Raw genomic sequence first — 24,701 nt, 5'->3', positions numbered from 1 at the left:
GAGAGAGATGTCTGAGAGAGGTGGAGCCACTCTCCCTGGTGTAGATTTGATCAGTTTCTCTCCCTTTAGAAGTTGCCAAGTGGAAATGAAGCCTCCTATCACAGTGCAGCAATCGGAGTGTAATCCTGTTGGAGCTTTACAGGTAGGAAGTGTCTCTGCATCTCACTTTTTTCTGTTCTGATGTTCTGTCCTGTTCTCTTCCATCCCCCTTCCCTGAATCTGATCTCTTCTGCCATGTTTGAGTTCTCATACTTGATTCCTCACCTTACTGACATAAGACTTCAAGGTAAATTACAGTAAAACTATATATCCAGTAATTTATGTAGAAACTGTTATATTCAGTTATTCTAACAGTCAGTCATAATTGTTTACATGATTAAAGTAGAATTGAAATAATAACTTAACATTCCAATTCATAAACATAAATAATAAGAACTCTAAGATAATTACACAAGTTAACTCTAAAAATTAATATAATTGAATATTAAAAACAGAATCACTAATCAAAAACTCATTTTACTTTTCTTTTAAGTTAAATGCCTTCAAAACTTCCTAGAGTAATCTTTCAGCCGCTGACATAAAATGTCAATTTAAAATAACATCTTTAAATGCCTTCTCAAATAACCATGTTTTTAATTGTTTTCAAAAAACTAGATAGTCCATTGGTGCTCTTAATTCTGTAGGAATTGTTCCACAATTTTGGTCCAGCTACTGATATCGCTCTCTCTGACCTCTGTTGGGTGTGCTGTGCATATTAATGGAATTACAAGCAAACCCTGATTAGCTGATCTTAAGCTTCTCTGTGGAGTGAATAATAGCATTCAGTCACTGTCTTTTTCTTTCTTCAAAGACTTTTGCAGTAAACATAGGATCTTAAATTCTATCCTTGCTTTGATGGGTAACCAGTGTAATGAGCACAATATTGGCATTATATGGTCAAATTTGCTTGTTCCTGTTAATCTAGTGGTTGCGTCTTCTAATAGTTGTAGGGCCCTTAGAGTACCTATTGGGAAGCCTAGTAGCAGTGCATTACCATAATAAAGGCTAGAAAACAATGGTTTGGAGGACTGTTTTAAAGTGCTCCTGATGGAGCAGGGGTTTTAACAGTCTTTAATATATGTAGTTTGTTATAGTCTTTAATTTTTGTATTGAGGTTTTTTTCATATTTAACTCAAGTATGATTCCTAAATAATGGCAATAGGTGAAGCACTCAAAATAAAAAAAGGGACATGTGGATACGTAGAACCTTTTCCCAAGAAATGCAACACAGGGAAAAGAGAGCAGGGTTGATGCACAATCCCTTGCTATTTTTTGTTGGTCTCCTTTTTGTTATTGAGACTTAATTTCTTCCCATCCCTATTTGGTAATCTTCTTCTTTTTTTTTTTTTTTTTTTAGTTTGAGGAGCCTAACTATTCAGCTTGGGCAAGAGACTATTGACACCTTCCCTGCTGTACCAGGATATATATAGAAAGGGAAGTCGGATCAGCTTGCTCAATGCCTCCATCTGCTAGTAGGGGAGGACAAATCCTACTTCCCTGTATGTACTCGGATCACCTGGGTTTGCCTCCCCTGCAGCAGGTGGAGACAAGTTTTGACTGAGCTGCCCTCTATCCTGAGGTGCCACCTGCAGTGCCTCAGAATTTCTGTCTCTAGCAGATGGTGGAGGTGCAAAATTCTGCAGTCTTAGTTACAAAAGAGATGAGCAAGTTACTAAATTAGACTTCTAGCCTCCCAGGGGGTTGTCAGGTCCTGGTGGGACCATCACCCCTGGTATTTGCGGCAGCCGAGCAGAGGGTCAGGGACCCTGTACGTTCTGCACCCATGGTGATACAGAGGGTCCTGGCTCACTCTCCCTGGGGTGGGGGGGGGGGGGACCAGAGACCCTTCAGAACCAGGTTTTCATTTGGTGATAGACAACAAAGTTTTGTTTAAAAAAACAAAACCAAAAAAAACACCCCAAAAAGCACACAGGGAGCGGCCCATCTTTCAGGTAGGCGAGGATTTCGACTCTCCCTGCTCCCCCGCTTTTCTCTTTATTCTCCCCACAGTTTCTTGCATTTTCCCTGCTTCTCCAATGCCGCGTGATGTGGCATGTGCAGTGACACGCACACACATCATTCAAGCGCCGGCCTCTGTTCCAGGTGCTTCCCCTGTGGGGAGGGCACTTCTGAAGTCATCAGAGCCAGATGCTCAAAAAAGGTGGACAAAGTCTGCGACTTAGGTACTGACAGCAGATCCCCTCCCAGGAAGTTGTCAGGTCCTGGTGGGACCATTCCTCCTGGTCGTAGGGCCGAACAAGCAGGGGTTGGGCACCCTAATCTGCTCTTGGTGACCTAGTGGAGGTGAAAACTGGTGGTCCAGTTCCCTGACCTCCAGGAGCCAGAGGAGGATCCCTCTGCCATTCTTCAGCTAAGCTGTCTTTTTTTTTTTTTTTTTTTCTTATAAAGTTTAAATATATGTACCAGGATCAGTCCAGGCTCCTGGGTTTTGCCTCCCCTCCAGCAGATGGAGACAGAGAAAGCTTTGACTGACTCTGCCCTATATCCTGAGGTGCCACCTGCAGGATATAGGGCAGTATTTCTCTGTCTTCTGCAGATGGTGGAGGTGCAAAATCCTGCAGTCTGGTAGTTTTGTGTTTAAAAAAAAAAAAAAAAAAAGCAAAGTATTGTGACACATAGAGGCTCACCAGGCAGAGGTCATTCTAGTGGCACCGGAGTGGTCACATCGTCCGTGGCTTGCAGATCTGGTCAGTCTGGTGGTGGATGGCCCCTTACGGTTTCAGGATCTGTCATACCTTCTCTGTCAGGGTCCCATTTGTTTAGAAGAGGTGGAGCGCTTTTGTCTAGTGGCATGGCTTTTGAGAGGCGCGGGCTAAAGAACAAGGGTTATTCAGACATGGTAGTGGCTACTCTTTTTTTGCATTCCCATAAGCCTTCCACATCCCTGGCGTATGTCAGGGTGTGGAGTGTTTTTGAGTCTTGGTATGTGGAACACCAGTTAGATCCTATGCAGGCTTCAGTCTCCAATATTTTGTCTTTCCTACAAGCCAGCTTGGTTAAAGGGTTGTACTGCGGAGCTAATAGCCTCCTTAAGCCATCTGGCAATGGTAGTTTTGGAAACTTGAGATCCCTTCGGACCACTCCACAGAACAAAGATGATCAGACTGTCTAAAACCATGTGACTTTAGGACAGTGAAGTAATGCTCTATGGATGTCCAATAGCCTAAGCTGACGAGCATTAGACTAGAGGCTACCAAATCCGGAAAGGCTGATAACTCAATAGACTGATTAACATGGTAGGTGGACACCATTTTCGGGAAAAAGGATGGCATTGTTCGCAAAGATACCCCCACGTCAGATATTTTAAGAAAAGGATCTCAACATGACAGAGCTTGTAATTTTGAAATTCTCCTCGCAGGGGGACTGTGGTCCCAATGAAGTTGGTTAGCTAGTTTAGTGGGGGGGGGGGTTCTGTCGTTCTGCTTTGATAACTGAGCTCCCAGTGCTTGCCAAACTGAGGAAGGTTGCATCCTTTCCTCCTTCTGCAGCTCTGAGCGGTTCAGTCCGTTTGCAGCTGCCCGGTGTGGGAACGGCAGCCATTTTGGATCCCCCAGTGGTCGGGCCCATGCTTTTGGGGTCTGAGGGGGATTTACCTCCAGTCCTTTCCCCAGTTCATCCAGGCCCTATTGGGGGACAGGAGGGCTCTCTTTCTGTGGATGCGGACAGTGTATGGGCCCTGGCTCCGTTTTCACCAGAATTTGTGCTGCTTATGCACAAAGCATTTTTGGCACAACAGGAGGGCTTTGCGCCCTGCAGAGGTGGCCAAAACCTTTGGTCTATCAATCACTTGGAAGCCAGGGCGGTGTGTCTGGCTCTGCTTGCCTTTCAGCCTTTAGTTCAGGGGCGTTCGGTGCGAGTTCTTTCAGACAGTTAGACAGCAGTAGAGTACATCAACAGACAAGGAGGCACAAAGCTATGCAGTGTCTCTGGAAGTTCAGGAGCTGATCCTTTGGGCGGAGCAGCACTTAGTTCAAATAACGGCGTCTCATATCGCAGGAGTCAAAAATGTGCAAGCAGATTACCTCAGTCACAGATGAATAAACCCAGGAGTCTGGGCTGATCCATGGTACCACAGGAATGAAAATTATCAGGTAAGAACCAAATTTTCCTATTACTTCCCCCCCCCCCCCCCTTTTCGCCAGAGTTTGTGCTCTTAAGGCACGAAGCTTTCACTGCCCATGAGGCTGTGGGGCGGCCCTGTTGTGAGCGCCAGACTACCGATCCTCTGAAGGTGAAGAGGTCTAAGCTGTTGAGGACCCTGGGTGCGGATGCCCCGAGGATTTGTTAGGGCCAGGGGTCTCCAAAACCTGGAAATTTGGAGGGGGCTTCCTCCGATGTATCTGACGGGAAGTGCTGCCGAAAGTTGGCACCTCAGACACTGATCCTGAGCGGAGTCCTGCAGGTCCTGGCGGAATGGGGCATAGCGGCTCCCCATGTAGATGTGGACCCAGTCGTTTCGGGGCCAAGACATTTTTTTTTTTTCCTTTCCACAAGTCAGTGCAGCAGTTGGTGGTCCAGGAGTGGGATACTCCAGTGACGGGCCTGAAGGTGAGCAGAGCTATGGACAAGTTATACCGGCTGTCCGTGGACACTTTGGAGTAGCTTCGGGTTCTGAAGGTGGATGCTTCAGTCACAAAGAGGACGACCATCCTAGTGGTGGGGGCCACGGCCCTGACGTATGTGCAAGATAAGCTGGAGTTGCATCTTAAACGGATTTAAGAGGTGTCTGTATTGGCATTCAGGTGGCAGTCTGTAGTAGTTTTATGCTTCGGTCTTCTCCTCCCATACAGAATCCTTGCCCTTCCTGGAGACTCAACCTGGTTTTGAAGGCCATGCATGCGTTACTGTTTGGGCCTTTGAAGCACGCAACACTAAAGGATCTTACTTTGAAAGCAATTTTTCTAGTGGCGATAGCCTCAGCTTGGGTGTCAGAGCTTCAGGCCTTATCCTGTAGGGAACCTTTCTTGAGGATCACAGACAGGAGTGTCCTTGAACAGTTCCCTCCTTTCTGCCCAAGGTGGTATCCTTTCATTTGAATCAGTCTGTGGAGATACCTTCTTTCCAGGGATTTGCACAGATTCGATGTGAGGTGGGCCCTATTATGTTCCTTGGAGGTTGCCAACAGTTTGTCAGACCTTTTTTATGCTATGGAGCGGCCCACGGAGAAGTCGTAAGGCTTCTAGGGCCACTATTGCTCTGTGGTTGAAGGAGGCCATCGACGCTGCATACATTGCTAAAGATCGACCGGTGCCAGTTGGGCTTGGTGCTCAACGCGGCCTCTTGGGCTGAGTGTCAGCAGGTTTCGCCACAAAGATCTGTAGGATGGCTACTTGCAAGTCTTTGCGCACGTTTGCCAGGCACTACTGCCTGGATGTCCAGAAACCAGGGGGCTTTGGCGCGAGGGTGCTATGAGTGGCATTCTGAGTCCCACCCAGTGTAGGGGAGCTTTGGTTCATCCCAGGAGTCTGGACCGATCCAGGTACGTACAGGGAAAAGAAAATAGGAGGTAATAACCAAATTTTCGTTCCTGTAGTACCATGGGTCAGTCCAGAGTCCCACCCAGTTTCGGAACGCTCGACTAAATACTTTTATATTCTCTGAAGAAGCAGTGCAGCTCCAGTCCCACCTAGGGTGGACAGAGTTGTTGAGTTTGCATGGTTTTTCTTCCCTCTGCTCGTGTGGGGGACCAAATTATTTACAGTTACTGTTTTTGGCTAAGGTGTTCATCTGGCTTGGGAACAGTTCAATACTGACGGATTGCAGGTGGCACCTCAGGATATAGGGCAGCTCAGTCAAAACTTTTTTGTCTCCATCTCCTGGAGGGGAGACAAAACGCAGGAGTCTGGACTGATCTGTGGTACTGCAGGTATGAAAATTAGCAGGTATGAAAATTAGCAGGTAAGAATTCAATTTTCCTTTGTCTGGACTGGTCTAACAAAACTCAAGGAAAGATGATTAGCAGGTAAATACTTAACTGAACTGTTCTCTTCTAGTCCAAGGATTAGACCTTCTGTAGTGCATTCACCCTCTGTCACGCTTATACTTTTTTTTTTTTTTTTTTTTTTTCTTCTTTTATCCCTGGTGTTGTCTGCCTTACTTATATTCCCCCCCCCCCTCACCTGCCTTTTCACTCTGTTGCAGGAGCTGGTGGTACAGAAAGGATGGCGTCTCCCAGAATACACGGTGACCCAGGAATCTGGCCCTGCCCACAGGAAGGAGTTCACAATGACCTGCCGTGTGGAGAGATTTATGGAGATTGGTATACTTTTCTTTCTATGTTACATAGTGGCGTCTTTATATCTGAGAGTATGCAGGATGGTGTCAGACCTCCTTAGTTCAGTAAGACTGTATCGAAGCAATGATGCCAGCCTCAGCATCCCTAGCCTGGCTCTCCTCACTCGTGCTGAGCAGGGTCAGTGCCAGTCTCGGATATCCCTGGCAGGTGCCTCCTGATCCTCTGAATCTTTGGTTAGGGATAGACCAAACCTACTCTGAGCATCTCTCTGCCTCTCATCTTGGTTGTGTGTGACCATAAACTGAGGGCAGAAGCACAAATTTCTCTTAAGGTCATAGGTGGGATACTCTTTATTTTTTTCTCCATCGTATTTCCTATTGTTCCCAATTCACTGTCACTTCCGGGTATTACATTCTTCTCCTCCCTTTTCCCTTCCTTTACAGGAAATGGTACATCAAAGAAACTGGCGAAGCGCAATGCGGCAGCCAAGATGCTGGTGCAGATTCAGAATGTGCCGATGGATCAGCGAGAGAGTGGAGAAACTGAGGAGGAGCATTTCCCAATGGTGAGCAATCTGTCTGAGATTCTGCCCAGAGACCTAGAAATACCATGAGTGAGGGGTGGAGAAGTGCTGTTGCTGCACCCACCCACCCAGTATAGGGAAGCTTTGGTACATCCCACAGTCTGGACTGATCCAGGTACGTACAGGGAAAAGAAAACTGGTTCTTACCTGCTAATTTTCATTCTTGTAGTACCACGGATCAGTCCAGACACCCGCCCGGGGAGTAGGTATTTTAAGAGTCCACGCTCATATTCTGTTTTTAAGGCAAACAACTCAGAAATGCTACAGGCTGTTTTCAATTTTTTACTTCTATAGTTAAAGTTCTGTTATTGCTTGCCTCGTTCTGGTTAAGTTATTCTGCTTTGATAATCTATATACTGAAGGGATGCAGGTGGCACACCAGGTTAAGAGGGTGCCCTTCAAGTTTTTCTGTCTCCATCTGCTGGAAGGGAGGCATAACCTACAGTCTGGACTGATCTGTGGTACCACAGGAACGAAAATTAGCAGGTAAGAACCAATTTTCTTATCTGTGTAATACCTGCATGCTGTGCTGATTATCAGCACAGCAGTGCCCCTCCCTTAATTTAAGTCTGTAATAGTTGGAGAATGTTTCAGAGGCTTTAAGAATATGCCAAACTGGTCTGACCAAAGCCTATCTAGTTCAGAATCTTATCTGTAGCAGTGGCCGGACCAGGTCATACGAACCAGGCAGATCTCAAAAAGGTAGATCTGTTTCTTGTTCCCTGCCACTAGGCATAGCAATAGCTTTCTTTAGTCTTCCTGGCTAATGTGTTATGGACTTTCCTCCAGGAGCTCATCCAACCAAACCTTGTGATGCCAGTTGCTTTAACCACATCTTCCAACAACAGATTCCACAGCTTGATAGTGCACTGAGAGAAAAAGTACTTTCTATGATTTGTTTAAATCTGATGGTGAGCTTCATGGAATGTCCCCTTGTTTTGGTATTATTCGAAAGAGTAAATACCAGTCCTTTACCCATTCCACCCCACTCATGATTTTATAAACTTCTATTCCCAGTACGTACCCAGATCAGTCCAGACTTCTGGGTTTTACCTCCCTGCCAACAGATGGAGACATAGTTTCACTGACACTCTGCATAGCCCAGTGTGCCACTTGCAGTCCCTCAGTATTTCTGTCTCCAGCAGATGGTAGATGGTGTAAAACCTGCAGTCTAGGGAGAGAAAAAAAGATTAAAAGACAATTTCTGAATCTTTGTAAGGGGTTGTGAGGTCCTGGTGGGGCCACTCCCCCCTCGTTTGAGGCAGATGAGCAGGGGTTGGTGACCCTTCTGTTGCCTCTGACCAGAGGTCCATGGGGTGAACATCTGGTGGTCCAAATCCTAATTCTCTTCCCCCCCCCCCCATGAGACAGCAGTGGAATCTACTGGCAGTTTTGCACTGCAAAGCCCAGTGGAGAGCAGGGAAGTGTCCCATTTATATGGTTTGTCTTGGGCTGGGTCGCTAAAGTTTTGGCAAAAGGAAACTGATATAGCCAGTAGTCTGGCTCTTTTGTCTGATCTGCCATGTAGCCTGTGCTCCTGGAACTTGAACATCTGCACCAAAGGAAAGTATTGGTCTTTATCTTTATTTGTTCTCAGTTAAAACAAAAAAAAAAACAAGAACAAGGAACTAGTTAGAAGAACAGCAGGGTTCCAGGGGGGGAAGCTACCTTAGTAGCTCGGGGAGCTCAGCAATGGAGTTCTTCAGTAGCTTCTCTGGCTGCAGAGGAGACCAGGTCTTGGCTCTGTGGTCCCCTGCTTGCCATTGAGGTGCTGGTGGTGTCGCAGGTGCAGGGAGGAACAGTGTCCATGCCGCAAAAGTGGCGTTCGCATTCTGCGTCTAGCATGGCCGCAATGGTAGAACAAGCCTCGCAGGTGACGGGGTCTAGCACTGAGGCTTTCCCAATCATTGCAGAAACTGCAGCCATTTTCAATTCCCTAGCAGTCTTGGTGAGAGCAGCAGGGGAATCCCCTCCTCAACTATTGCCAGCAGTTCTCTGTCCTGCAGAGGCACTTGCACCTCCGGAGTCGTCTCTGCTTACGATAAGAGGTGGTCTGCTGGTTTTAATGTGCTTATGCTCAAAGCTTGTTTAGTTGAACAAGCTGCGGGGGATGCTGGCTCTCTGCCCCAGTCTCCATGGATTCTTGGCCAGTCAAGAGGCCTGAGCTGTTGAGAAGCTCTTCAGGCCTTTGGTGATCTTTGATGCTGGTTGTTGAACGGATCCAGGTCTAAACGCACTGAAGGTGCAGGCGGACTTTGCTTAGCAAAGTGGTTTTCTTGGTGGCTTTGTTCAGCCAAGAGAATTTCAGAGCTGCAGGTGCTGTCATGTTGAGATCCTTCCTACAGATGTCTGATTTGAGGGTATCTTGTTGCATGGTGTCTTCTTTTCTGCTTGAGGGAGTCTCGATATTACATCTTAGACAGTGGAGCTTCCAGCTTTTCTGGATTTGGATTCCTCTACATCTCACACACAGAAGCTTAGGCTCTTAGATGGCAGACATGCATTACTGAGGTATCTAAAGTTCCCTATACATACAAGGATCAGTCTAGAGAAGTGGGTTGTGTATCCCTACCAGCAGGTGGAGTCAGAACAATTAGAACTTTGGGCACTGCTACATAACGAGAGTGCCACCTGCAGTCACTCAGTATTTCTCTGACTCCAGCAGCTGGAAGACAGGCACCTGCAGTCTTAGTTAATTTTTCAGTTTAGTTAGATTTTTTTTTTCTCCAAGTTTTTTTTCTTCAGGATTGCTTCCTGAGGTGTTAGGCACCTTCGTGGGCCATCCTTCAGTCTAAGCCGGACGTCTTTGGGGGGGGGGGTTGGTTACCTCCGTCTGGGTTTCGTCCATCACCACTCAGAGTGTGAAGACCAAGGCCTCCTGGTTACTCACTTCTGTGGCTGCTCCTTTGACCCTCTCTGCTCTAGAGGACTCAGTAAAGTCTTTAAAAACAAAAAAAAGTAACTGAGTGAGACTTCCTCTGTGGTTTCGAGTTGGGTTGGGACAGCCAGCCTTGCAGGCACTCCGGGGTGCTTGGCAGCCCTTCGGCCCCCTTTCCCTCTACTCTCAGGGCTCCGGGTTGCTCTGAAGGGACGGGGTAAGTGTTTTCTTCGCCGGCCAGTTTTTGGTGCGGCTCACTGCGCTCTGCAGTGCAACCCATTGCAACGGGCTTGTCGGCATTTTTTTTTTCTTTTTTTTTCTATTCCTCCCCTCAGCTCCTGGGCTGCATGGCTGTGTGGTTTTTTTCAAGGGGCCCTTGCTTTCGCTCCGCGTTCTGTCAGGCATGTGGGCGCGAAGGCAGAATTTAGGTTTTTTTTCCCTCCCTTATCCTTCCTAGGGATGGAGAGTTCGTCGGGCCCTGAGCCCTTCCCCCCTGGATGGGGGGAACTTCATGCTGAAGCTCAAGGGAGGAGGGATCCCCTCCAGTCTTAGCCCTTGTGGTGGAGGACAGTGCTGGGGGACTGGGTGAACCAGCTCCTCAGGATCCCATTCCGGCAGATGGAGACCCGGAGGGGTTTTCGCCGGAGTTTGTCTTGTTAATGCACCAGGCTTTCCTGGCCAGAAAGCAGGCAGGCTTCAGGAGGCAAATTCAGTCAGGGGTCTTTCTGAGCCGCCGTTCAAGAAGGGTCGACTCGAGGAACAGCAGGCCCGCGGGGGAAGTGATGGTCCCCAGGGGCCGCAGACCCCTCCCCCACCCTCCGGAGTTCCGGGTTCGGCTCAGGTTCTGTATTTGGTTCCTGATCTTGGGGACCCTGATCAAGATGCTGCAGATGATGATTTGCCACCCACAGTAGGGGATGATCCCAGCGTGGTCCTCCTTTTTAAGCAGGAGGAACTACGACCCCATATTCCCTAGGTGTTGGAAGTTCTGGGGCTTAAGATCTCTCAGGAAGAATCAGATATGATGTGGTTAATATACGGGGGCCCACTTTGTCCTTTCCACTACTTAAAAAGGTTTGCAAGCTGGTGACCTGCGAGTGGGATGCACCAGACGCGGGCTCAAGGTGGGCAGAGCTATGGCCAAGCTCTATCCTCTTTCAACAGATGTCTTGGATCTTCTGAAAATTCCAAAGGTGGATGCAGTGGTTTCGGCTGTGACAAAGAAGACCATTATTCCGGTAGCGGGTGCTGCCGCTTTAAAAGATATGCAGGACCGTAAGCTGGAGATCCAGTTGAGTCTTTGAAGTGGCTGCATTGAGTCTTCAGGCCACAATCTGCTCCAGCCTCATGCAGAGTGCATGTTTGTGCTGGGGTCAGGCCTCAAACATCACTACTGGAGCTGGCAGTGGTGCCACCTTGGAGGGCACTCGTTTGGAGGCGGGCATCGCATATGTAGCAGATGCGCTTTACGACCTAGTGCGAACGTCAGCTCGCAGCATGGCTTCTGTAATGGCTGTGCACCAACTGCTGTGGCTGCGCAGCGGATTGTCTTCAAAATCTCAGCTGTGTAACCTGTTCGGTGAGGAACTGTAGTAGTTGGTAAAGCTACTCGGAGAATCTAAGGGGCATAAGTTGCCTGGCTAAAAGACAGGAAACAGAGAGAGTAGGATTAAATGGACAATTTTCTCAGTTGAAGGGAGTGGTCAGTGGAGTGCTTCAGGGATCTGTATTGGGACCCTTACTTTTTAATATATTTATAAATGATCTGGAAAGAAATACGAGTGAGATAATCAAATTTGCAGATGACACAAAATTGTTCAGAGTAGTTAAATCACAAGCAGATTGTGATAAATTGTAGGAAGACCTTGTGAGACTGGAAAATCGGGCATCCAAATGGCAGATGAAATTTAATGTGGATAAGTGCAAGGTGATGCATATAGGGAAAAATAACCCATGCTATAATTACACAATGTTGGGTTCCATATTAGGTGCTACAACCCAAGAAAGAGATCTAGGTGTCATAGTGGATAACACATTGAAATCGTCGGTTCAGTGTGCTGCGGCAGTCAAAAAAGCAAACAAAGTTGGGAATTATTAGAAAGGGAATGGTGAACAAAACGGAAAATGTCATAATGCCTCTGTATCTTTCCATGATGAGATCGCAACTTGAATACTGTGTACAATTCTGGTCACTGCATCTCAAAAAAGATATAGTTGCGATGGAGAAGGTACAGAGAAGGTACAAAATAAGGGGAATGGAACAGCTCCCCTATGAGGAAAGACTAAAGAGGTTAGGACTTTTCAGCTTGGAGAAGAGACGGCTGAGGGGGGATATGATAGAGGTGTTTAAAATCATGAGAGGTCCAGAACGGGTAGATGTGAATCGGTTATTTACTCTTTCGGATAGTAGAAAGACTAGGGGGCACTCCATGAAGTTAGCATGGGGCACATTTAAAACTAATCGGACAAAGTTCTTTTTTACTCAACGAACAATTAAACTCTGGAATTTGTTGCCAGCGAATGTGGTTAGTGCAGTTAGTATAGCTGTGTTTAAAAAAGGATTGGATAAGTTCTTGGAGGAGAAGTCCATTACCTGCTATTAAGTTCACCTAGAGAATAGCCACTGCCATTAGCAACAGTAACATGGAATAGACTTAGTTTTGGGGTACTTGCCAGGTTCTTATGGCCTGGATTGGCCACTTTTGGAAACAGTATGCTGGGCTTGATGGACCCTTGGTCTGACCCAGTATGGCATATTCTTATGTTCTTAAGATGAAAGGCTGACCAGAAAGGTGTTTCCTTCGCGGCCGCGTTTTCGGGATTCACGCCGATTTCGTTCCGGCAGGTATTCCTTGCCTTCCATGTGTAAGCAGACCTCAGGACGGCAACAGTCATTTCGAGGAGGTCGTCCCCCCCGGCCGGGATTCTGGACACCTCGGGACAGGAGGTAGTAAACCCTCCCAATGAAGCCACGAGTCCCCATTCCGTCGTTGAAGCTGTCGGGGGCAGATTGTCCAGCTTTTACACGGAAAGGGCAAGGATCACCTCAGACTGTTGGGTCCTGGAGGTGATCAAAGAAGACTATGCTCTAGAGTTTTCACGTCCCGTGCAGGAGGTGTTCGTGGAGTCCCATGGGGCCTGGCGCAGGAAGCGGTACGGGAGACCCTGCAGCGCCTGATCCAGCTACAGGCCATTGTTCCGGAGGCAGAAGAGGGTCGGGGACGTTACTCGGTTTACTTTATGATTCCCAAAAAGGAGGGCACGTTTCGTCCCATCCTAGACCTACAGAAGGCGAACCGTTGTCTCCGAATCTCTCGTTTTCGCATGGAAACTCTGCAGATGGTACTGGCTGCTGTTTGGACAGGGGAGTTCCTTGCATCCCTTGATCTTATGGAGGCTTATCTGCATATTCCGATACGGCTATTTCACCAGAAGTTTCTACGCTTCAAGGTCTTAGGACAACACTTCAAGTTTCAGACCCTTCCATTTGGTCTGGTGACGGCTCCTCGAACTTTCACCAAAGTCATGGTGGTGGTAGCAGCCTTCCTTCGCAAGCAGGGGATCCTGGTCCATCCCTACCTGGACGACTGGCTGATTCGCGCCAAGACCAGGGAGGACTGCGAAAGATTGGTTCGCATGGTGATGTTCACCTTGAGATCGCTCGGATGGGTCATCAGTCTTCAGAAGAGTCACCTGGAACCCACCCAACAGCTGACCTATTTGGGAGCCCGTTTCGATACCTTGCGAGGCAGAGTCTTTCTGGCGTCGGACCGGGTAGCCAGGTTGCAGAGCCAGATACAGGCGCTTCTTCTCAGACAAACCCACTGTGTGGCATCATCTGCAAGTGCTGGGATCCATGGCGTCCACCTTAGACTTGATTCCGTGGGCGTTCGCCCACTTGCGTCCGCTACAGCGTGCGCTGTTGTCACAGTGGAGTCCGGTGTCGGAGCAGTTCCACCTACCTTTTGTCTCTGCTTCCAGAATCCAAAGCCAGTCTGTCATGGTGGCTTTTGAGCGGCATTCTTGAGAAGGGGGTGGATTTGAACCCACCGAATTGGCTGATACAGTCTCCACCGATGCGAGTCTGTCAGGTTGGGGAGCTGAGTGCGACACCAGATCCGCACAAGGGCTTTGATCTCCAACAGAGCTTGTAGTCCATCAATCGTCTCGCGACAAGAGCGGTACATCTTGCCCTACAAGCGTTTCTACCCTGGATTCAGGGACGCATGGTTCAAGTGTTCTCCGAAAATGCGATGACTGTGGCCTACATCAACCGATAGGGCGGGACAAGAAGTCCCGCAGTGGTGCTCGAAGCAAGTCTTCTGTTCGCTTGGGCGGAGCGTCATCTCGGGTGAATTGCCGTGTCGCATGTTGCAGGCGTGGACAAACGTGCAGGCGGATTTTCTCAGTAGGCGACAACTCTAACCGGGAGAGTGGGAACTGTCTTCCGAAGCATGGAACCGCATTTGTTCCAGATAGGGGGTCCCACAGTTGGATCTGATGGCAACGCGGGAGAATGCGAAGACAGAACGCTTCTTCAGCCGTCAAAGAACAAGGCTCAGTCGGTCTCGACGCTCTGGTGTGCCCCTGGCCAACGGGGATTCTGTTGTATACCTTTCCCCCCTGGCCTCTCATCGGTCGGCTTCTCCGTTGCATAGAACTCCACCCCGGAAGGGTGGTGCTGGTGGCTCCAAAGTGGCCACGCGGCCCATGGTTCACGGATCTGATTCGCTTGACCCTAGAAGGTCCTTTGCAGCTGGCTCATCTACCGAATCTACTTCGTCAAGGTCCCATCTTTTCGGATCGGGAGGATCGCTTCTCTCTCACGGCTTGGCTTTTGAGAGGCGACGTTTACAAATGAGTGGTTATTCTGAACAAGTTATTTCCACTCTATTGCAGGCAAAACGTCCGTCCATTTCCCTGGCCTATGTGAGGCTCTTTGAGACCTGGTGTCATCAGCGCTCTTGCGATCCTTTAACGGTCTGTCTCTCTGGTACTGGATTTTCTGCAACAGGGGCTCAAGAAGGGTTTGGCGTTCAATTCTCTTCGGGTCCAGGTAGCGGCCTTGGGAGCCTTGCGGGGAAAGTTTGCCGGTAGTTCACTTGCAGCACACCCTGACATTGTTCGATTTCTCAAGGGGGTCAAACATGTACGACCTTCCGTCCGTGCGGTGTATCCAGATTGGAGTTTAAATCTTGTATTGCGTGTGCTCTGTGGCGCTCTTTTCGAACCTCTATGCACCGCTTCCCTGAAAGATCTAACCTTGAAGACTGTTCTTGGTGGCCATTTGCTCGGCGCGTTGAATTTTGAATTGCAGGCTCTGTCCAATATTCATGGAAAATCTGACATGGTTATTGTCAGTCAGCGTTAATTGGTTGAGTACACTGGCGGTCTCCAGTTAAAAAAAAAAAAAAAAAAAAAAAAGTCAGTTGAATCAGTTCAAGGTTAATCAAGTATTAAGCAACATATATCCACACTGGCTTTTCAAAGAGAATACTGAAGAGCTGAGCTTACTGCACGGGTATATGTAGGGTGACGGCGGCTTTGAAATCTGACTCTTGTCTCCCATCTGCTATCAGAGCACAATATCCATTGGTCCTGAGTCCATCTGTCTACACTAAGGAAAACAAAAGTATCAGGTAAGTAATTTCTCCATTACTTTTAATGGCGCTTAAAGCCTATTTTAGCAAGGTCCAATATTCATGGAAAATCTAACGTAATTATTTCCTGCATCCTGGCTTTTGGAAAAGATGCAATTATGCAGGAAAAGCTACCTTCTATTTTATGGGCTCACATTTGTGTATGAGCTTTATTTGAGGATTACCGCAGGAAGGAAGTGTCTTTGCCCTGGTAAAAGGATATGCTCTCCATTTAACTTGTTTGGATAAGGGATTAGCTTTAAAATCTGTGAAGGTCTGACTGAACCTGTATCTGGTTGCAGTCTGAGATCCAAGGAGTATGTTGAGACTTCACACCTCAGTATATCTTACTGCCTTTTAAGACACTGGTTCCACAAGACGGTTCTTGATTTAGTTGTGCTGGTGGCTCTCCTTTTGAATCAAAGCTGGCCTCCTTGAAGGCATCATCCTTAAAGTATATATTTTCTGGGGGTCCTTGGGTCCATCAGATGTATCTATCGATTTTTGCCTAAGATTGTTTTTGTTTCATTGAAATAAGATTTATCTCCTGGCCTTTCATATAGAAAAAGTCAGGGTAATGGACTATTTAATTCCACGAGTCTGTTAGATCGTCAGACTTATTTGGAATGCCTCCTTGGGGTGCGATAGCTTCCAAGTCTTGTGCTTGGGCTTCCTCTTGGCAGAGGCTATGGCTTTTCACTCCAGAGAAGTTAGTAGGGCAACCACAGGGTCTTTCTTGCATTCCTTCATAAAACACTGCAGCGTATATCTACAGCTCAAGAAAAAGTGCAGTTTTCAGGGCAGCGACCTCAAACAGGCCCTGGCTTTTTCCCCACCCTTGGTTATATAAGCTTGGGTTCATCCTATACATCTAGACTAGTGTAGCAGGATAAGGGAGGAATTTGGCTTATCTGTAACTTCCGTTCCTTGAGTCTTGCTGTACCAGTCCAGGGCCACCCAAAAAGTCAGATCCTGCATTTGTTTTCTTACACAATAGACCTTTTGTTTAGCAGAAATTTTGATCTCACTTTGATAGAGGCTGCCTTTATTTCTCATTCATCCAAACTGATAATCCCTCCTGTGGTGCTGTTTGGCGTGCACCTTGCTGTATGGCAATAAATGCTCAATGGAGTTCACCTTCTTGACAGGGCAAACATACTGTGCCTCTTTTATCCTGGCAGGAGTTTGGAGAGGTAATGCTAGCTTTGGGGATTCCTTCCGTTTTATAAGATTTACTGTTTCTAATGATGGGGCAATTGATATTCCCTCCCCAATGCTTTATCATAAGGATACTGGCTTTGCTGGTGCTGCACCAGCCTGTATATCAAGTGATGTGAACTGAAAAAGGTGTGTCCTTTGTCTATCTATTAGTGGAGGGTGATAACCCCCGCATCTGGACATTGTAGCAGAACTTGAGGAAACGAAATTAACAGGTAAAAACCAAATTTCTACTTTAAGAACATAAGAAAATGCCATACTGGGTCAGACCAAGGGTCCATCAAGCCCAGCATCCTGTTTCCAACAGTGGCCAATCCAGGCCATAAGAACCTGGCAAGTACCCAAAAACTAAGTCTATTCCATGTTGGCAGTGGCTATTTTCTAAGTCAACTTAATAGCAGGTAATGGACTTCTCCATGACTGCTGTTGTCATGTAGTGAGGATTTCAATGTATAGTTCACACAGACTCTAAGGTCCCTTTTCCTGGATGGTGACTCCTAATACAGAACCTAGCTTTGTACCTAATAGTTGAGATTATTTTTCCTTGTGTGCATCCTTTTTTAGTTTTCCACCTTAAATTTAATCTGCAATTCAGTTGCCCAGTCTCCTAGTCTCACAAGGTCCTCCTGCACTTCCCCACAATATGTTGCTGTTTTAACAACTTTTGATAATTTTGTCATCTGCAGACTAGATCACCTCACTGGTTGTTCCTTTTTTCCAGAGCATTTATGAATATGTTAAACAGCACAGGTCCCAGTACAGATCCTTGTGTTACTCTGCTAATAGCCTTTCTCCATTTGGAAAACTGACCATCCTACCCTTGGTTTCTGGCCTTTTATCCAGTTCCCAGTCCCCACAACAGGACACTGCCTCCCATCTCATCTGTTGCAAAGTGTAATACAGGGGAGGAACTTAACTATGAATTTAATTTCATATATATATATATATATATTTGCCTTTTTTATAACACCATGGAGTGCAGTAAAAGTGCCCCCTTCCCCCAGTAGTTGAGACATATATTGGTTAACGTGGACTGCTTGGTGGGGGGGGGGGATAGACAAGAATCTTGGCACAGACTCTGCCTGCTCTTGGTAAGGAAAATCAGAACCACAAATCCCAGTATGTTCTGGAATATAATTTAAATGAGGACCAAGTAAAATTCTTGTGTCTCATTCAGAAAAGTTGGAGGTCTACAGATTTTCCTTTCAGAGTAGTGAAAGCCGCAGACTTTTTTTTTTTTTTTTTTAATTCTCAGTGCCCCTGTGCCATGACGGTGGCCTTGTGCAGAGCTCTTTCCCTGTTATGGAAATACCCTCCCATTTTTGCAAGGTCTGTTGATTCTTTTCCCTCACGCTTAACAGGCCCTCACTAACCGACTGGATGGCATGAAAGGAAAAAACTTCAGCTGCACCTGGGACACCCTGAGGAACTCTGTGGGAGAGAAGATCTTGCACCTCCGGAACCACCCACTGGGGATCCTGAATTCCAGTTTTTGCAGCCTTTTGCAAGAGCTGTCAGAGGAGCAGTGCTTTCACATCAGCTACATGGATATAGGTGAGGAGAGGGAGAATGATGGGGAAATGGGTGGTAGGCAGGGATGGTGAGGAGAAAAGGTGGGGGGGAGGGGGTTGGGGAGCGGGTTGAAAGTGACAAGGAGAGAGAATAAGAGAAGAGGGTTGAAGGGCATGAAGGTGAAGCACAGGAAAACAAGCTGGGAATGGAGGCAGAGCTTCAGAAAGGCTTTCCAGCGTAGAACGGGGTGTGGCTGTGATGGGGGCATGTTTGTGGGGAAATGGAGAAAGTTGGTGTGTTGAAGGGGGGGGTATAGGTGGGACATGTGTGTTAGGTAGCATCGTGTATGTGGCAGTGTCTAGTTGGAGGGTGTGGGTGGGAAGAGTGTGTATAGGGGTTGGGGAGTATGGTGCTTTGATGTAAAGCTATGGTATCCAGAAAAAGGCTCTGTAATGGCTTGCTTCTATGTAGCACTTCTCTTTTAGGGTATAAGTGTACATGGCTGCCAAGGGGGAGATAGCTGCACAGAAGACCCCCGCACACACACTTAGGCTCGTGAGTGTGAGCGGACAGGGTGGGGGGCTTGCAGGAATACTATATAGCATCTAGAAGAAAAGTCCTGTGCCTCCTATGTACGCTGTCCTCTTCACATCCCCTGTTCTGTATAGTAGATCACTACTGGCAAGAATCACCACACACAGGAAAAACTGTGAACTGTTATTTGGTAGTGAATAAATATTAAACATACGTTAGTGAAAATATAATGTAGTTAAACCATATGACAGAATGCATGCATGACATCCAAAAGGGCACAAATATGGTAAATATCCATATAACGAGATGATGATCTATTACGCAGATCTGTCAATACTCTAGAACAGTGGTTCTCAATCTTTTTTTCGGTTGGGGACACACCTGACAGATGGTTTTCACACGTGTGACACACTGAACATATGTCTATCACAGGGCTAAATGTAAACATACGCTCTGCATCTCCCACCACCCCCCTGCCCCCAACTTAGAATTAGGACATTACCTGTACAATCCACCATACAAAAACAGTATTTCTGGTATCATCTCAGTAACAGCTACTTAAACTCTCCCTACTACCAGGCGCAATAGCCCTACTTAAAAAAAACAAAAATAAAACAGCAGTTTACCACCATTGCACGTTCTAATGAGAACATAATAAATAAGACTGATACAAATGCATACATGCTAGTAAAGTACCTCACCTCGGTAATACACACAGAACTGATCTTCAAGAACAGAGACTACAAATATGGAGACAGAAACTGGAATGGAAATCCAAAAAAGCGAACCTGGAGAAATGGAAAGAGAAATATAGCACCTAACATACTTCCAGGATCTGCAATAATGCGCACAAAGTTACACCTGCATTATGGAACACACTCAAACAGTAACAGCCCTACCTATGAAAACGCAACACTACAGATATTTAACCAGGCCCTAAACATTTCCTAGTGTGTAGCCAGATGGACTGAGGACCAGTGGGTTAGGCTCCCCTGACAGCAGATGGAGTCGGTCCGATTTCAAAGCTGACATCACCCTAGATACACCCATGCAGTGACCTCAGCCCTTCAGTAATTCTCCATCTCCGGCAGATGGTGGACATACCTTGGATTTCTGTATTTTTTGGAAGGAGAAATTCTACATTTAAATAGGAGAAAAAAATTGAGTCCTGATCTCCTGCAGTGATGCCTAAGGGTCCCTCCTCCAGTTAAGAATTCCTGAGGCGATTTCAGAGATCCCTTGGTCCAGTAGCCGGTTCCCAGTGTGGACTTCACTGCTTTAACAGCTGAAAGGCAGTGGATGCAGGAAGCAGAGTACGGCAGTGACTGCCAAAGCCCTCTTCTCCCCCCACCCCTGCAGCCAGAGACAAGGTTGTGCTCACCTGGGCTCAGTGCTTACCGGCTAAGTGTGGAAAAAAAAAAAATGTACCTTCCAAATCAGACATTTGGAGGGGTTTTGCCAAGACTTCCTCTGGTCTCCTTGTTTGGCACGCTGTACCAATGTCTTTCCCGATCTCTTTGGGGTAAGGGGAAGTGGGCTTCTGAGCAGCCCCTCAGTGGGCTAGGCCCTGCTTTATGCTTGGTTGGCACATCACATGGCAGGCCGCAGCGGCGGCACCATCTTGCGCACATCTTTGTGCGTGCCATATTACCCTCCATAGAGCGTCGGTACACACAGTGTGTCTGCTGTGAGCACACGCTGTGCACATAATGTCGCATGTGTACATACACGCACAACATACTAAGTGCAGAATACAGGTAAACCCAGATACATGGGCTGTGCATGCACCTTGCCATGTCCTGTCTACGCACCCGAAATCTGTGCATATAAAATCTTAAGCGTGTGCCGACGGAACACAGTTACTGCCACCAGTGGCTCCGGCAGCCAAGAAACATACGCACCTTTCTCTCTGTACTGCTTGTCATATTAGGGCTTCTCAGTCTGACCTGGATTCCAACTTATGTCAGCACTGTGAGGAAGCCTAAGGAGAGTTGGCCTCCCCAGACTTGGCTAAGCTCAGCTTCTCACATTCAGAGGATGTGTTAGTCACAACCTTAACTGGAAGTATCCAGAGCAGTTATGGAATCCGCTGCCACCTTAGCTGGCGTTGGCTCATGTCTAGTCTGTACTTCAGCCTATGCTGCGAAACTGGTCAGCAGATGCAACCTCCAAGGCAAATCTTACAAAGATGCCCTTTTAAAGGATCACTCCTTTTCAGAAGCAAATTGGAAAAGCTGGCCAGTTAATGGGGGGAGTCTCCAGTTCGCCGGCTACCCGAAGATAAGAGAAAGCAGTTAAAGCGCCCCTCACCTATGAGGAGTTGATCCGGAGGCTCCCACACTTTCACCTCTACAGAAACTCGACATGTCAGAGGTCTCTGCCCTTTGGGAAGTCTCAGTCCTCTTGTAGTTTACAGTCCAAGAGAGGGGTAGGCTCTGGTTCAGGTGCGTCCTGACCCACCCTCGGAATGAGGAGAGAGGCGGGTAGACTGGCTCTCTTCTACCAGAGGTGTGTTGAGATCACTTCGGATGAATAGGTACTGGAGGTCATACGAGAAGAATGTGCACTAGAATTTCTCACCATTCCTCGGGACGTATTCATGATGTCTCCTTGCCACTCCCAGCACAACAAGCAGACAGTGGAGACTACTCTTTTAAGGCTCCTGAGGATGCTATAATCCCAGTACCTCCGCCCCAGGAAAATACGGGGTGTTATTCCATCTATTTCATTGTACCCAAGAAGAAAGGTTCCTTTCGCCCCATCTTGGACCTCAAGAGCATCTACAGACATCTGCAAGTGAATCATTTCCGCATGGAAACCCTACACGCCGTGATAATGGCTGTACAATCGGGAGAGTTCTTAACCTCCCTGGACCTATCCAAGGCCTACCTACATATTCCAAATCGTCAAGAACACCAACATTTCCTATGCTTTGCAGTACTGTGTTGCCATTATCAGTTGTGGGCATTGCCCTTTGGCCTAGCCACCACTCCCAGAACATTTTCCAAGGTTATAGTAGTTGTAGTGGCAACAATGAGAAAAGAGGGAATCCTGGTGCACCCGAACTTGGGACAACTTTTTTGTTTTGTTTTGTGTTAATTTTTATTTATGCATTTTCTAGTACATTCAAGAAAATCTTGAAAATGAAAAAAAGGAAGAAAGAAAATAAATATCACAGTATAAACAAACACAAAAGGAAATACATATTATTCTTCATTTCCATAATTCCTCAATAAGGGATCCAATATTAAAGAAATAATCCCAGCAGGTACAAAACTGAACATAGGGTACTCTTGTATCCCATATCTTGATCAACTGGTTGATCCGGGCCAAGTCCATGGAAGAGAGTCTTCAGGTGACCAACAGGATGACCTCCTTGCTTCAGGATCTTGGTGGGGTCGTAAGCCTGGGCAAAAGCAGTCTTAAGCCCTCCCAGTCCTTGGAATATCTGGGAGTCCGGTTTGACACCAAGCAAAGCAAGGTCTTCCTTCCGACCACGTGGATAAGGAAGTTGATGTCCCAAGTCAGTCAGCTGATAGTGCTACACCGTCAAATGTATTGTGCTCATCTCCAAGTTCTTAGTTTTGAGGGCGGCAACTCTCTGGAGGTAGTGCCATGGGTGAGGGCACACATGCGACCACAGCGCTCACTACTGTCACGTTGGAACCCGCAGTCTCAAGACTATTTGATTTGCCTCTACTTACCAATGGGTGTATGCTCACTCTGTTCTAGTGGTGGCTATGGGAAGCTCATCTGAGCAGGGGTGTACCCCTGTCCTCTTGGAACAGGCTAGTTCTCACAACAGATGCAAGCCTCCAGGGCTGGGGAGCTCCCTGTCAGGAACTGATGGCCCAGGGACGTTGGACCGAGGAAGAGGCCCTCTGGAACTCAACAGTCTGGAAGCCTGGGCAGTCAAATTGGCATGTCTACAATTCAGCCACAGACTCCAGGGTCAAGCGGTCCGTGTAATGTTGCATAACTCAACGATGGTAGTGTACATAAACCACCAGGGTGGAACCAAGAGCCAGCAAGTGTCACAGGAGATAGATAGATATTATGGAATGGGCAGAAATCCATCTGAAGATGATCCCAACCTCCCACATTGCAGGAAAAGTCAACATCAGAGCATATTTTCAAAGCAGGGAAAGATTTTGGATCCAGGAGAGTGGGCGTTGTCAGCCAAAGCCTTTCAGCAGATAGACCGCTGGGGTCTCCCATCCATCAACCTGCTGGCTGTGTCTCACAATGCAAAGGTTCCCTGATTCTTCAATGGTCCCTGGGGATCGCTGCTCTCGTTCAGACCTAGCCGGAAGAGGAGTTGCTATATGTCTTCCCTCTGTGGCCCCCTACTGCGCAGGGTCATTTGCAGAATCTAGCATCACAGGGGATTAGTTGTACTAGTAGCTCCAGATTGGCCCAGGCGTCTGTGGCATGAAGACATTTGGAGACTCCTGGAGGAGCCTCCATGCCTCCCACCACGCAGGGACCTGCTACAGTAGGGACCAGTCCTTTATGAGGCTCCAACTCTATTCTGTCTGGCCCTTGTGAGGGCACGCCTGATGAAGTGAGGATATCCTGCGTCAGTTCTTGCCACCTTACTCTGCGCACGGAATTTCTCTACGTCCCTAGCGTATATGTGGGTCTGAAGAGTATTTGAGGTCTGGTATGAGGCATAGTGTCTTCCGTGCGGTCAAAATCCCACTAATTGTGGAATTTTTGTAGAATGGCTTAAATAAAGGTTTGACCCTTAACTCCTTGAAGGTCAAAATAGCGGCTCTCTCCTACTGTGGCTGGTTCCCTTGTGGAATCTTAATCTAGTATTAGAATTTTTGGCAGGGCCCTCATTTCAGCTGCTGCGCAGTATTTCCTTGTGTTTTATTAACCTTGAAAATAGTGTTCTGGTGGCTGAATGCTTGGCACGTCACATCTCTGAACAGGCTTTGTCATATCAGGAACTGTTCCTCCAGATGACTCCAGGAGCGTTACAGCTTTGTACCATTCCATCCTTCTTGCCTAAGGTAGACTCAGATTTTCATTTTGCCTAAGGTAGACAGATGGACTTAGCATCCCGCTACATCTGCCCAAGAATGGAGTCAAGGATTCACCCGTGGAGTGGATATCTATTCCAAGAGATTACGGGAAAGCAGTCATCCAGTTCCTAGATCAGGGTATCTGTAATCTTACTTGGGTTCAGTGTTTTATGATTGGTTGAGTACTGTTATGGTTATCCGTTTTTAATCTTTTAAATAAAAGTCTTGTTTTGGTGGGTTTTTTTTTTGTTTTTTTTTTTAAATAGTATGTCCAGTGGCTTTTGAAGAGAATACTGAAGGGCTGAAGTCACTGCAGGGGTGTATCTAGGGTGACGTCAGCTTTGAAATCTGACTCCATCTGCTGGCAGGGGAGCATAACCTATTGGTCCTGGCTACATGCTAGGAAAACCAAATTATCAGAATTTTTCCAATACACCTCCTGTTAGGAAAACAGAACAAGCCAAGCTGCTATGGATCACTACACAAATGCAAAACACAGACCCTCACCAAATACAGAATAAAATGTATGTCCGTTAATGTTTTTTGTTTTTATATTGTTGCACTGCATACGGAGTATGGCTTCTTGCTGTTTTCTGTTCAGTTTTTGTCTGCACACTTATATTTATACATTCCTTAAGCAATATAAAATAATTCTAAAGCCATACTAATAGAATACATGTTTCAAAACTGCTAAATAAAATAACATCCAATCATTAAATACCTATAAAATTTCTCCAGTAAATCAAGAAGCAGTTAATGGCTGCTGAAGCTCTGTCCTTACATTTCGCTTCCTTAAGGCTCACAAGTCTCTTGTCTCGCTCTCACCAGTCATCGATCTCTCTCGATATCCCTGACCAACTTCTCTCTCTGTCACACAAGCCTTCTCCCTCTTACTTATACACATGCTAGCTCATGTAACCCCCCCCCCCCGCACATGGCAGCTGCAGCACCAGGCATCACAGATCTGCACTGGGCGACTGAGAAGGGCAGCAAGAGTGACTCACTTTGCCCT

The 24,701-nt window shown here is 47.0% G+C and overlaps 1 protein-coding gene across 2 annotated transcripts in view; it reads left to right on the top strand.

Moving 5' to 3' along the window:
• TARBP2 (TARBP2 subunit of RISC loading complex) overlaps nucleotides 1-24,701 on the top strand; it is a 40,476-nt gene that overhangs the window by 11,120 nt on the left and 4,655 nt on the right. For both annotated transcript variants that reach the window (XM_029595202.1, XM_029595200.1), the window contains exons 5-8: nucleotides 70-142; nucleotides 6,202-6,319; nucleotides 6,739-6,860; nucleotides 17,975-18,167. In XM_029595202.1, coding sequence (XP_029451062.1) covers nucleotides 70-142; nucleotides 6,202-6,319; nucleotides 6,739-6,860; nucleotides 17,975-18,167 — 506 coding nt within the window. The remainder of the gene's footprint in view (nucleotides 1-69; nucleotides 143-6,201; nucleotides 6,320-6,738; nucleotides 6,861-17,974; nucleotides 18,168-24,701) is intronic.

The sequence above is a fragment of the Rhinatrema bivittatum genome, chromosome 3 (assembly GCF_901001135.1).
Source record: "Rhinatrema bivittatum chromosome 3, aRhiBiv1.1, whole genome shotgun sequence".
Classification (NCBI taxonomy): domain Eukaryota; kingdom Metazoa; phylum Chordata; class Amphibia; order Gymnophiona; family Rhinatrematidae; genus Rhinatrema; species Rhinatrema bivittatum.
This window is presented reverse-complemented; position numbering and strand designations above follow the sequence as displayed.